Consider the following 13,687-nt stretch of genomic DNA (forward strand, 5'->3'; position numbering starts at 1 on the left):
TCAACCCGTTTCATTTTACCAAAATAAAAGCACCAAACCCTCCGCAGCACCTCAGAAACTACTCAGTGAGGTCCGTGACGATTGTCAGTGGTGTCTTGACCAATAACTAAACATCTGCCGGTTTTATTTCATCGTTTGAGTGTTGTTCGAATCTCAGATCATTCCTGGATAGGAAGCGTTGCAAGGGAGACAGAATACGGTAGATTGATGGCAGTGGCAAGAAGGGACAATCGTAACCCACCGAACCGAGAAGCTCATTCATGAAAGTAGTCGGGAGGAAGCGAGGCCAACGTGACAATAGTACCGAGAGCACCTATCGCAACTCCCAGGGCAGCAGTAGCAGCATGGCTGGCGAAGCCCCGGGCAGCTGACTTCTTTGCTCGTTTGAGAGGTCGTTCGGAGCTGGTAGGAACATTGAGAGTTTGAATGGCGGGTGTAGATTCATTTGCAGGGACCAGGTCTGAAAGAGGACGCGGAACAATGTCTTGCTTTTCCGATGGCTTCCTTGGCTGAGCCTCAAGTGAGCCTGTCTCGTTGTCACCACAGTCCAAGGCCTGTATTTCTCGCGATGGATTGGTCAGGGGTTCTTCAATAGCCTCTGCCTTCCTTTTCAATGGCCTAGTTTCTTGTACGTTGGAACCTGGATCTTGCGGGGGAATGGCACTCTGCGATGGCGGCAACTGTGATGTGTTTCGCTGCTCTGAGACCACGGCAGTCTTCTGGATATCTTGTTCGCTCGGCTCAACGTCCTTGCTCACTGGGAAAGCTGTGGCCGCGTTCGCGATAGCAGGTTCGGTGGTTTCGCAAGTAGTTGCAGTACTATTTGCCGCAGTAAGCTCATTGGCAAAGGGGCCATCGGAATAGGTCACCTTTGGGAGAGCTGGGACAGGAAGCGGATACACACTCCCAGGATGCCAATTGATAGGAGACGCCAGAGGATTCTGCTGGAGTCCAATGAGAGAATTATGGAGAAATCTGTTCTGTGTTTGTTGACACAACAGGGGTAACGGCAGCATATTTGGTGGCTGTGGCGCTTGGATAGGAAAGATTTCGCTTGGTTTTACATTGTGAGGGATTGATTCTGAGGAATTGCGCTCAACGACAGGCAAGTCGGACGGGATGGCCTTGGGTAAAATGGGTGACACCTCATTGCCCTTTTCGTCATCGAAGCGGGGCTCGGCAACCCCAGAATTCAGTCGATGAGCTGCTTCCTCGAAGTCGAAGGAGGGATCGGACGCTATCAGATCACGAATACCGAGGACCTGAGAAGTCTTCATAGTCTTATAATCGTCAAAGACGCATGAGTCTTCTTCCATGTCGGAGTCCAAAGAGCACTGCGAATGTATCTCCTCTTCGTCGCCGTAGGAAACATCATCATCATCATCATCATCGTCCTCCTCCCAGTCCGAACTCCCTTCAGGAGAGGATTCTAGGGAGGACTCGAGACCAGTTTCTTCCACAAAGACATCCAGATGAGCAACTCCCTCACTAGGCTCCTCATCGAGGGTACTTATCGCCGGTGGTGGGGTCATCCGCGGAGTCACCAAAGGCTGTTCAGCTGGATCACAGTCGAGGTTAATGGGACTATCTTGGGATCCGTGGTGAGCAGCACAGTCACTGTTATTAAGCATGTTGACAGATGAATAAAGCGTAATGTTCGGTGAATCCTTTTTCAAAGGTGAGGTAAAGGGTGATGAGACCTCCACAACCGACTGATTATCAAAGTCAGAGCGGAATACAGAGTCTTCGTCATCAGAGCTTGCAGCCGGACATACCACCGGAGCATTATCAGTTTCGACGTTATTGTCATCGTCATCATCAGGTACACAGAACGTATTCGTGGGTGTAGGCTTATGAAGCCAGTCAAGTTCACAACGTACTTGAACCGGTGGGAACGTATCTAGATGCCGACTATGAGTTAGTTGCGCCAAATGAAAGTGTCAAAGCAGTTTGTTGACCTGTGCGAGGCCACTCACCTTTACCACGAATCACTTCTGTGCCAAATGTGATAAGATCCCCTTGACTGAGTGGGTGTTCCTCCTCGCTGGCGAGTTTCTTTCCGTTTACGTAGGTACCGTGCATTGATCCACCATCTCGAAGATAGGCAAGCTAGTTGAATAATCATTAGCGAAGGCTGCTCAGGTGCTGATACAGATGCTCAGGAGGCGCATGCTCAAGAGACAGACACTCGAGAGAGACACTCAAGAGACGCACACTCAAGAGACACACGCTCGAGAGATGCTTGCTTTCTATACAAGATGCAACCGAACAAAGAGACACATACCTTCTTATCCAGGCGTACTATCAGTTGAGCATGGTTTCTTGACATAACTCGAGAATCGAATAGCCCATTATCCTTGCAGGGAACGAGGTTCTTGGACTCCCGCTTTGACGCTCGGCCGATACAAACATCGGTAGTATCAGGTGTAAACTTGAGAGATCGGCATGGGAACTCATCAATCGGAGTTAGCGGACGAAGGTTAACAACAACAGCTATGATACCGATAAGTCAGCCATGAAGTTCTTGTTTCTGAGGTGTTCCGGAACTCGTTGAGATCTGAGCTCGGCGAGGTAACGGAAGGTGGATTGCGTGGGCTTGACTAACGTGCCGGGGAAGGAGTAAGCCAGTCCAGGTAAACACATACCTTCTGAGACGAGCATGATGTCAGTTTTCTAGAGCCGATCGCTCTGAGCGCTATCGATCATTCAGCCAAGATAAATGTAGTCCTAGTGGCTGTGTTACGATCCGGTTACGAGAGAGGAGGAGGAGGAGGAGGAGGATGAAGCAAAGATGAGTTGGAAGACGGGAGACTCGAGCAGGTTGAAGAGGGGCAGCAGCAGGCCACCACCTACCCGATGTAATCAGCAGCCCGAGGACAGTCAAAAGGCGGTCGCCGTCAAGGAAGGAAATATGGATCTGACACAACTGGATGATCGGGCTGAAACAATGAAGTACACACCAAGCTTCAAGGAAGTGTAGGCGGCGAGCTTGGTGGAATCCGAGAATACTGATGTAGTTCGTTGGATGAGGTAGGGAAGGGGGAAACCGAGGAGGGAGGGGAGGGGGGTGGAGAGGGGAAGGAGAGCAATGAAGGCAAAGGAAAGAGAAGCCCAGACAGCTGGTACAGGACTAACAATGAAAGATCAAAGCAGTCCGGTATTTGACGGACCGGAATTCCAGTACCAGCAGTTTAGAAACAAGTGGTGAACCAGCACAGCATCGAAGTACTCAGTAGTACTGTATTGAACAACGACGACGATAAGTTGAATGGATAATGACGGGAGAGATGGAGAGGGGCGATCACTGATAGGCGGATAAGTGGGGGCGTCCCGTCAGGTGGACGAAAGAACAGTCATAGTGAGGGACTAGTGAGGGAATTCCGGGGCTTATCTGGGAGTCGGGACCACCTCACAACATCTTAAGGGGGCCACGCACTTCCGGTACGGCCGTGTTCCTTACCCAAACCTCAACGTCCTATCAACAATTTACACAATCTCAAGTAAGTACGAACTCCCTTGTATAAGGATATATTTCTAATTATTTTTTGTCATATAATCAAGCAAGGCCTTATACAGCACCGTTCGGAGCATGCACGCGAGCAAGCGAGCAAGCGAGTGAAGCCTCACGCAGCACCTTTACGAGCACGCAACCGAGCGAGGTGTATACGGCACCTCTGCAAGCAAATACGCAAGCAATTGAGTGAGCAAGCAAGAGTATATGCAGTGTCTCTACGATTATGCGACTGAGCGAGGTCTTATACGGTATCTTACAAGCATACAAGTAAGGCCTTGTACAGCACCTCTCAGAGGAAACACACCTGTAAGCGAGCGATGAAGGCCTCACGCAACACCCCTACGAGCACTCGACCGAGCCAGGCCCTACCCAGCACCTCTCAAACCAAGCGCGCGACTGAGTAAGGCCTGCCTTACACAGCGCCTCTGCAAACCACTAAGTAAAAAAGGCCTTATGTTTGAAGTACAAGGCTCTGCTGAAGAATCTTCTTACATTGGGAATCACATCAGGAATTATTATAGTTTTCAGCGGCCGAAGGTATTGCTACTTACTTGTATTATAGTTGTGTTCAATCATGAGTAGTCATGATTATTGATCTCGGATCTGCTAAGTCTATTTTATCGTAGGTATTATTTACTCGAAACCCTTAGGTTATTACTGAATAGAAATCATACATATAAGAGAAGTGAAGACAGTGGATTAATGACAGTGGTATAAAAACAGCAATGATAGAGAACTAAACTTAATATTAGGGTTCCTTATTAGGAAGTCTTTTCTTATTTCTCTTGTTATGATTATTAGGATCTATATCAATATCAGACTACATCAGCATGTGATTGTGCAGAAGCTAAAAGTTTCATAAGGCATTATAAGGCATACCGCCTACTATACAAGGGTTGGATCCGGTAGGTTTAGAATTACAACCGGTGTCATTAGCAATTATCGGCCCCTTCTACGAACTATCTTGTATACCAAAATAATCCCTTCGACCTCCTACGAATCACACGACGATAACAAGAATACTCATAACAAGTGACATCCTTCGTCCTTTTCTTCATCACCTTCTTCTTCCTGCTGCTGCTCCTGCCTCTTGCACAGTACTATTATACATTGTCGTACACTTCTCATCCACCTCCCTTACGACAGTCGTCCAGCCGCAGTATCGACACGCAGCCATACCAGTTATACCCCCCCTCCCGCCACTGCAGAACGTTTCAAAGCACGGCATCTTTCAGGCCATTCTTTCTTGACATAAGAGCCCGGTGCGCAACCAGACATGCATAGGGAATAGGAAACCCGCCTCGATACGAGGAACATCCTTTAATGACACACGATTGCAGAAGTAAGGAAAAGCAGCACCAAACAAAAGAGATCCATACACAGTATATCAGTGGGGAGAAAGATTAACACAAGTCGTAGAATAAATACACACAGTGGATGAGTGGTCCAGGCGCCCTAAAAACACCCTCAAAAAACCAGGGTAGAAGATGACACAACTAGGCACGGATATTGCCTTCAGCACTCGGTGGATCGGGAAGAGTTGATAACGACGGTGAGGGGAGGTGGAGGAGGACGATTAAGTCGAGATCATATCATAGGTCGGGTTTACAGACCGGGAGCGCCGAAGCCACCTCCGGCACTCATGCCTTGCAAACGGGCTGCAAGTTGGGGGTACTTCTCTTGCACCTCCAGCTGCGTGCGAGTGGCCTCGGCGTAGGAGATAGCGTTGATGATCTCGGCCTCCGTACGAGCGAGCTCAGCAGCGCGCTCGAAGTACTTGAGGGCTTGGGAGACCTTGCCCTGCTGCAACAGCAGCTGAGCCATGGTACCCACGGCAATGTCGCACTCGGGGTCAACTGTCATGGAGTTAGTATCGCGGTGGGCGCAGCCCATTATGGTCTACCGTGACACTTACTAATCAGGGCCTTCTGGCAGAGGTTCTCGGCCTCCTGGAAGTCATGCTTCCACTGGAACAGCGCAAGAGCCTTGTTGATGAGAGGCAGGACATTGATACCCATGGGCTTGCTCTGCTTCTCCATCTCGACGGCCTTGTCGAACTTCTCGATGGCCTCCTGGAAGTTCTGCTGGTCAAGGAGAAGTTCACCGTAGTAGTTGTAGACATCCGGAACATCCTCGAAGTTTTTCACGGATCTGCGGAAGGTGGCCATGGCGGAAGCGACAGATCCCATCTTGTACTGAGTGACACCAAGCTGGATGTGCGAGTAGATGAAGGTACGGTCGAGATCGATGGACTTCTGGTAATCCTTAGCGGCCTCGGCGAACTCACCAAGGATGAAGTGGAGCTGGGCGCGGTGGTAGTAGATATCAGGGTCGTCCTTGTTGTGGGTAATGGCTAGTTCGAAGTCATCGGCGGCAGCATCCTTGTTTCCTGTATAACGTTATTAGACATGCATATAGGGAGAGCATTGATTGTATTCACGTACCGAGTTCCAGGTGCAAGCTGGCACGCTTGATGTAGCTCTGCACCAGAGAGGGCTGCAGCTCAACACTCTTGTTGAGGTCCAGCAGCGCAGCCTGGGCATTGCCGACTAGGTAAGTGAAAGTAGCTCTCATGTTGAGGGCCAAGGCTTCGAAGTCACCGAGATCGCCAACTTCGAGGGCTTTCTCGAAGGATGTAGCAGCCTCCTCGTAGCCATCCCCAGTCTTCTTGGCCATGGCAATCAGACCCTTGCGCAGAAGGCCCTTACCAGACTCTTCGCTCAGGTCGGCGGACTCGTCGAGACCTTCCGGAAGAGGCCTGGGGCGGAAGCTCTGAAGGTAGTTGGACACGAAAGTGGGGCTAGGCAGCTTCTTGCCCTTGGCCTCGAGGATATCCTTGCCCTTCTTCTCAGCAACCTTCTTCAGGAGTCTCTCAAGGGCGACGCGGCTGATCTCGTTGGAGAAACCGTCGATAATGCAGCTGGCGGTGAAGTCGAGAAGAGCCTCGCTGTACTGCTCGAGGTGCTCATATGCGATAGCGCGGCGGTTCAGGGCCTTGACGTATTCGCTGTCCATGGCGAGAGCGGCGCTGGTGTCCTCGACGACCTTCTCCCACTCGGACAAAACGTTGTAGCAGGCAGCACGGTTGGAGTAAAAGACGGGATCGGGCTTGCAAATAATGGCCTTGCCGTACAGTTCAATGGCTCGGTTATAGTCCTTGGAGCCATATGCCTTGTTTCCAGCAGCCTTCAGCTTGGCAGCGTAGGCCTTTCTTGTCTGCAAATTTGAGGGGGATACAATCAGCAAGAGTATTCAACCACCATTTATCACAAAGGATAATCGCGCACCTCCTCGGACAACTGCTCAACAGTAGTCTCGTCAACTTCAGGAATCTCATCGGAAGGCTCTTCTGTCTTCTTGGCAGCCGGCTCTGGGAGGTCATCATTAGCCCGTACTTCGAGGGATCGACCGAGATCGGAGGATGCAACTGGACTGGACATACCCTCCTGGACAGAGGCCGCCTTGGCCTTCTTTTCCTCCTCGGCCTGCTTCTTCTCCTTCCGTCTCTGGCTCTTGCTCTTCTTTTTTTCTGTGGGGGCGGCAGTCGTGGTAGGGCGACCGGAATCGGAGAGGTAGTAGACGACACCCGCGCTAGTTACAACCACAGCGACACCGGCGATGGTGTAGACCAGAGCCTTGTTCTCCGACACCCATTTTGAGATGCGATCCCATACTGATGCTGAGGAAGAGGCGGGGAGGGAAGTGGTGTCGAGAACCACGTTCTTCGTTGGCTGGGGCAATGGTGATGCGCTCGACATGATGACCCGGCAGAGGAACCCGTTATCTTAGTCTGGTCTCTTTTTATCTATAATTCTAGGAAGGGGAGGTTAGCGCTGAAGACAGCGGTCATAAGAGTCAGTAGGTAGCGAGAGAGACGGACCGTCCTGGGTGCAGGGCAAGAGCTCGTCGGCAGGATGACTGCTTTGCTTCGTTGGGGAGGGGGGTGGAGATGGAAAAGAGCGAGGAGAGAGAGAGAGATGATGCGGTTTGAAAAGTTATGCGTTGCGATGTTCCGGCGACGCAGCGGGCTTCCCGAGCTCCTATGGGCCAATCACGCTCGCGGCAAGGAGATGCTCCGTCAGCTCCTGGTTCGCTCCACCACCGCATCTTCGTCATTCTCTTCTTCCTTGATCGAGCGCAAATTGGTCCCAGGAGAGCTCCTGGTCTCATCAGACACTGATTGTTCTACCTGTGCTGAACATATTTATCATCGGAGCAACACTGAAACATCCGTTCATAGCCAGACCTACTAACAGTGCAGGATCTGGCGAAAGTGGTGGACACGCGATCGATCAGATCACCCCAGGAATGCAGTCAATGGCTTCCGCCTCGCTGGAAGAGGATTTCCAAATCATATCGTCTCTGCGCTATGATCCTGCGCTTCGAAGTTTGAGCACTAAGAAAGCCGCGGACAAATGTTTTCACCCTTCCAGCACGCCATACTACCTGCTTCCTTACCATCAGGCACGGCTTCGTAATGCGGCAAAATGCTTCGGTTGGAAGGAGGCTCTGTCATTTCTACAAAAAGACCTCACCCAACTCTCTGAATACCTTGATACTTACATCTTTGACAAGACGAGACCTTGGCGCATCCGGATCGTCATTGACCGCAGCGGAGCGTGCACTGTTGAGGTCAACCCGACAGCATCGATTGACCCGTTGAACATGCTCATCCCCAATCGAGAACATACACAATCAAACCTATGGAGTATTTATGTGGATACGGGGTGTATAAATCCATCCGCGTTCACGAGGCACAAGACTACCGCTCGCGATTTCTACAATGCAGCACGGGTCAGAGCGGGGATCATGTCCCCGTTAGACCAGGCTGAGGTACTGCTTGTAAACCCCGAGGGTCAAGTTATGGAAGGGAGCATCACCACACCCTACTTCCGGCGCAGGCGACCCGTAAGTAAGGGTGAGAGCCTAGAGAGTGATACAGAGCCAGACTGGGTCACGCCTCCCCTCTCAAGTGGTGGTAATGCAGGCACAACAAGGCATTATGCGTTGGCTGAAGGGTTCTGTGCAGAGCAGATCATTGAAGTTGCTGACTTGATCGATGGCGAAGAGTGTTGGCTCAGTAACGGTGTCCGGGGCTTCATCCGTGGTAGAATTGTCTTAAACAGACCCGATGATGGGCAGTCTTAGAATCACACAATCGTCAAGAATGTTTACATATGAGCACAATAATTTGCAGATGTGAAAATTGTTCTATCCAAAGAACTGCAAATGATACCGTTTCCATGCTGCGCCATAGTGCAGCCACCAATACTTTAAGGTTCAATTCCTTCGCGAGGCCAGTATCTTGGGTAAAGGGAGGCATCATAAACAATTGAAGAGAAGAGGTAAATGGGTCACAGTGCCAGCGGCTATCGAATACAGCGTACTTAGCGTTCCGGGTATATACTGTACATTTGGGTAAAACGAGGTATTGATGCAGTCCATCATGGATGGTTCTTTGCATCCGATAAGAGTTCGTAATTGACGTCAGCTGCTGCACCAGTCGTATGAGGGCTTTGAACGTGTCTCCCAATCAACACCTGGCACCCTGATAGCGTAGAACATAGATGCAGCTTGAGACGTTCTGAGGGTGTAAGTCTCGCCATTCTCAGAGGCAAGTCTCGCCATTCTCAGAGGCAAATCGCACGGTCGCAATATGCTAGCACCGGCCGTGTGATTGGCTGGGCCAGGCGGGAGAATCAGATGATGCAACGATTGGCGGTGCGCGGGCAAATGAGTCAGCATCCCCGCATTCTAAAAGAGGCTTAGCTTAGAAGCTGACAGAAATTCTTCCCATTCCCGGAGGTTCGGGCAGTTTTGTCCGGCCACTGAGAAAGGTGATTGAGCAGAATGGAGAGCTGATCATCCCCAAAACCTTACTGACTGTGTTGGAACTTAACAAGCAGTCTCGCCCACAACCACAACGCCACCCCCAGCCCAACTCCCACAATTCACATTCCCATATATCCATCCCATCCATCAGTCGAACTTATCATATCATCTCTCAGATCAAATCCACACATCAACCCGTCCGTCCATCCCTACCTCAATCAATTCGTCTGTATGCATCAGCAGCTGCAAGAATGAAATTCTTCGAGAATGTCTCTACATACGACTACTCCTTCCCAGCCGTGTCGCTGGCTTACTTCCTCCGCTATCCTAACCCGTACTCTCGCCATGTTCTAACCACTGATGTCATTGACCGTTATGTCGACCCGGACACGAAACGCCTCCACACCATTCGTCTGCACCTCAAGAAGTCTAAGGTTCCGTCGGGGATTCTGAAGTTGCTGCCAAAGGGAATGGGCGGCTCGGACAGTTCCGGACAGAGCTACATCCTCGAAACGACCATCGTTGACGTCAATGAAGGCTGGATGAGGACTGAGTCGCGCAACATGGAGTGGACCGGGATCCTGAGTGTGGTGGAAAAGCAATTCTACCAACGTCAGCCGCTGGAGGGGGCTCTCGACCGACTTCAAGGGCTTCACCTTGACGCCAAGTTGAGCGAGCAGACAACAGTTAAGACAACGGTCACGTTCCACTCCCGATTCGGACAAGGAAAGTTACTTGGCCGGAGACAGGCAGAAGCCGGTGACCAAGTTGTCGAAGTCGAGGATGAGGCTCCCAAGAGAGGCTTCTTCACGTCGTTATCCACGGCAGGCATCCAGCGCACGATTGAGCTAATCGGATTGAATCGTACCCGGGACGCTATCCTCAAGAGTAAACAAGGCATGAATGTCGTCCTGGAACGTCTGCGCAGCGGTGGTATTGTGGGTGTCCTCGAGGGCATGCGCCAGGATCGGGAAGCCATTGTCGGGCCGGAGGGTCCGTGGAAGCGCGTTTGGCTCAGAGGTAATGGGGAAGATGATGAACATTGACTTCGAAGCGTCTGGCTGTTGGGTGAAGACGGTTCGCTTCCAAGAAACATATTTTCGACATTCCAGCGTGGAGCTATGGCGTTTGGGCTTCTATTTTTGTTACTGATATCACCAGGACACTCTCCCACATGATTATTCTTTCCTCACTTTGATTGACTACTACCGCCGAGGATCACCATCTCATATCTTCGCACCAGCATATTCGAGCACGTTTTTGGAAGGGAAAAGAACACGGAAAGCACAAGGAAAAAAGTGCTGTGTATACTAGGAAACGATTACACCAGAGACATTCTGTACAATATTGATAAACTTGTTGATAAACTTTTGAGTCATTCTTCACGAGCAGCTCCAGGTCGAGTTAACTGTACATGAGTAGTTCTAGGCATTTGACAAGGCCCCCGAGAACCGTCCACCGCACGGTTATTAACCCAGCAGCATCTGGACGCTCGTCGATCTCCAACTGGACTTTCTGACGGCGGCTTTGCGGCCTCAGTTGCCAGGCTGCTCGCCCACCGACCACCTCGGTGGTTCAGCTAGTTCTGCAGATAAGTTAGCCTCACGTAGCAGAATCCGAGCATATTCCACCCCTCTCGCAGGTGTCATCAGGTCGTAGGCCCTCGCTCTTCGTGAGCATTTTTCATCAAAAACATATCATTCCCGTCAATCCTCCTGAAAATTTTCCTCTACAATCTGTTTTAAAGCTTTATATCAAGCCTCTGGGGCGGCGATACGGCTATACAGACTCAACCTCACCGTCGCCCACCCCCACCACCACGTTATCAATTTCCTCAACGCCGCCGTAACGAGGTCCTTATACTTTGCACCTATCTTTGCAAGCAAAGCAGATCATTTTGTCTACGGGTCTTTTCCACATTACTTCTACAGTACGACATTACATTTATCAACGATATGACGATTCCTCGACTGTTTCAACCTCCTTTACACGGTTAAGGTGATGAATAAAAGGCAATTAGCCGAGGTATAGGCGGTTCCTGAACCTCAATACAAGTCAGACTTCCTACCAGACACCTTGCTTAATTCTTACTACTATGGCTTTTTATACTCTTTCCCCTTATAGCAAGTCGTTGTACGTACTTTGGCTTTATCTCGAGAGTGTGACGGCAGCCCTGCGGCCTCAGTTGCGAGGCTGCTTGCTTACCGTCCACCTCGGTGGTTCTTAGCTAGTTCCGCAGATAGCCTCACGTAGCAGAATCCAAGCATCTTCCACCTCTCTCGCAGGCGTCATCACTTTCCACCCCCCATTCGAAGGGTGAGCGAGAATTGTTATTGAAGCTGACCTAGTACTCAATCCAGCTCGCGTCACTGACCCGAGCACATCGTGGTATGCTGTGATGATTATGAAGCATGAACCGACCGCCAAACCCTCGAGTCAATCCAGCCTCGATCAGCTGTACTTCCCACTCCCTACTTCCCTATGTAGGCTATCTGACAGGATTCAGGTTCCTCTAGAGTGAATGATCGGCTAGATCAGTATCATAACATTCTCTTGCCTGAGTGATGTAATGCTCTATCAGATTGTATGCTTTTATCTGTATTATCTCTGAGGCCCCCTGACAATGCAGATACAACTTATAGGAAAGGCAATATCACTTCTTAATCTAGCTGTAGATTTAGTATTCCTACAGCTGAGTATATTTACCCAGGGAAAAAAAAAAGGTATACTGCTGGGCGCAGTACGACTCAGGCCTTACAGAGAAGCCTAGGATAAGAATCCTTGTATACTACAAATACACATAGTCGAGATCTTCAGCCCGGGAAACAGTCCTACATCTAGGGGATCGTGATAGGATTCAGGATCCTTTAGCGCGAGCAATCGGTTAGATCAGTGTCTTGATATCCTTCTGGCCGAGCGGTGCAACGCTCCCATCACCATCGAACCTAGCAACAGCAGCCTAATTCTCAATCGGAGCCCGGAGTATAGCAGCGGACTGCCCAACGTGAAGCATAACCACTCGTGTAACATACAGCCCACCTCAGTATAAACTGCCCCCCTCCCCTCAGCTTTACCACAAGAACATGGTCCTTTCACCAAGACCCAAATCCACATCAATAACCTACAACGCAGAGCCCACTGTCCCCAACAATCGACAACCTAACCGGCAGCTGGACCCTAGCAAGTGCCCAATTCCCCTTTCCTCCCACCTCCTAACCAGATATCTGCCCTTGAAACTAACCAACTAACCCCCCGGAACCCTTCACGGAGAGCACGGGGGGAGTAACCGAATCACCAGGACAAATCCCTCTCCAGCGATCTAGACCCAGTCCTCAAACTAGTACGCGCATCCTCTGATTCAACCACCCCAAAGCAAAGGGCCACAACCCTGACCCCACGGGGTAAAAAAAGCAAGGCATCCCCTGGCTCCTCCGCAAGACCATCCTCTACACCCCGCTCACCATCCAAATCACCCACACCACTACCGCAAACAACGCAGACGGTAGCAAAACACTCCACCTCACCGCCCGCCAAACCAGCATCAAAGCCGCCAACCCGCCACCGGATATCCGGCACTTCGACTGGGAGGTCTACTCGCAGGAGAATTTTTTGTTCGGGCGGATTGTGTGTCGGAATCGGTATGTCAGGGGGGATTCCTCGGTACCTACCCTAACGGAGGCAGGGAGGAGTGGTGATGGTGATGATTGGGTGGTTAGGCCTGCAGTGATGGTGCAGAGTATGCTAAAAGGTGATGGGGATGAGGCGGTCGTGAGGAGGTTCTTGCGGGGGGAGGTAGAGGTTGATGGATGCACGCGCTCGGGGGGATTTCTTGCGGAGGAGCCTGTGGTTAGGGGGTTGTTTGGGGAGGATGAAGGGGAAGAAGGTCAGGGCGACGGGGGGATGGGGATCTGGGGGCATGTTATTGATCGGAAGAAGGGTGGGGGGTGGTGCTCTGAGCAGGTATGTTTGATTTTATGTTCCCTTATCTCTGGGGATACAGCTCTGCGTTGTGGAAGACGATGGGGCTAGGGACTCAGGGCTAAGATTTGTGGGGTATAGGTTTGGGGATTTGAGATGATACATGGCGAGAGGTTGTATACCCGCCGGGCTGTGGTGACTGACAATACTGGGGGGTACAGGCTAGCGCGATTAGTTTATAGGCTAGTTGAGAGCTGAGTGCTTTACATATAAAGCATATAGACTCAGGTCTTATGGTTAAAGGTGGTGGTAGGTGAGGTTGTAATGGTGGTGCTGGTTGTGGCTGCACTGACTGTCGGCGCTCCCGGCGTCTGGGGAGTATTGTCTTGAGATCGAGATGTAGGAAGTGTATACAAGGCGAGA

The 13,687-nt window shown here is 50.8% G+C and overlaps 3 protein-coding genes across 3 annotated transcripts; 1 reads left to right on the top strand and 2 right to left on the bottom strand.

The window, feature by feature from the left end:
- Nucleotides 1-254: 254 nt before the first annotated feature.
- On the bottom strand, nt 255-2,661 carry ASPACDRAFT_64611 (FHA domain protein; the record flags this gene model as incomplete). The annotated part of the gene is made up of 5 exons (XM_020204012.1): nt 255-1,712; nt 1,776-1,900; nt 1,977-2,109; nt 2,285-2,493; nt 2,646-2,661. The coding sequence occupies 5 exons, from the start codon at nt 2,659-2,661 to the stop codon at nt 255-257; spliced, it is 1,941 nt and encodes a 646-aa protein (XP_020051685.1).
- A 2,458-nt stretch (nt 2,662-5,119) lies between these two features.
- On the bottom strand, nt 5,120-7,272 carry tom70 (putative mitochondrial outer membrane translocase receptor (TOM70); the record flags this gene model as incomplete). The annotated part of the gene is made up of 5 exons (XM_020202060.1): nt 5,120-5,370; nt 5,430-5,903; nt 5,959-6,730; nt 6,802-6,884; nt 6,957-7,272. 5 exons carry the CDS (start codon nt 7,270-7,272, stop codon nt 5,120-5,122), a joined length of 1,896 nt encoding a protein of 631 aa, XP_020051686.1.
- Nucleotides 7,273-7,831: 559 nt separating this feature from the next.
- Nucleotides 7,832-10,392, top strand: ASPACDRAFT_36598 (uncharacterized protein; the record flags this gene model as incomplete). The annotated part of the gene is made up of 2 exons (XM_020200225.1): nt 7,832-8,655; nt 9,348-10,392. The coding sequence occupies 2 exons, from the start codon at nt 7,832-7,834 to the stop codon at nt 10,390-10,392; spliced, it is 1,869 nt and encodes a 622-aa protein (XP_020051687.1).
- Between the last annotated feature and the right edge of the window lie 3,295 nt (nt 10,393-13,687).

This window comes from Aspergillus aculeatus (assembly GCF_001890905.1).
Source record: "Aspergillus aculeatus ATCC 16872 unplaced genomic scaffold ASPACscaffold_21, whole genome shotgun sequence".
Lineage (NCBI taxonomy): Eukaryota > Fungi > Ascomycota > Eurotiomycetes > Eurotiales > Aspergillaceae > Aspergillus > Aspergillus aculeatus.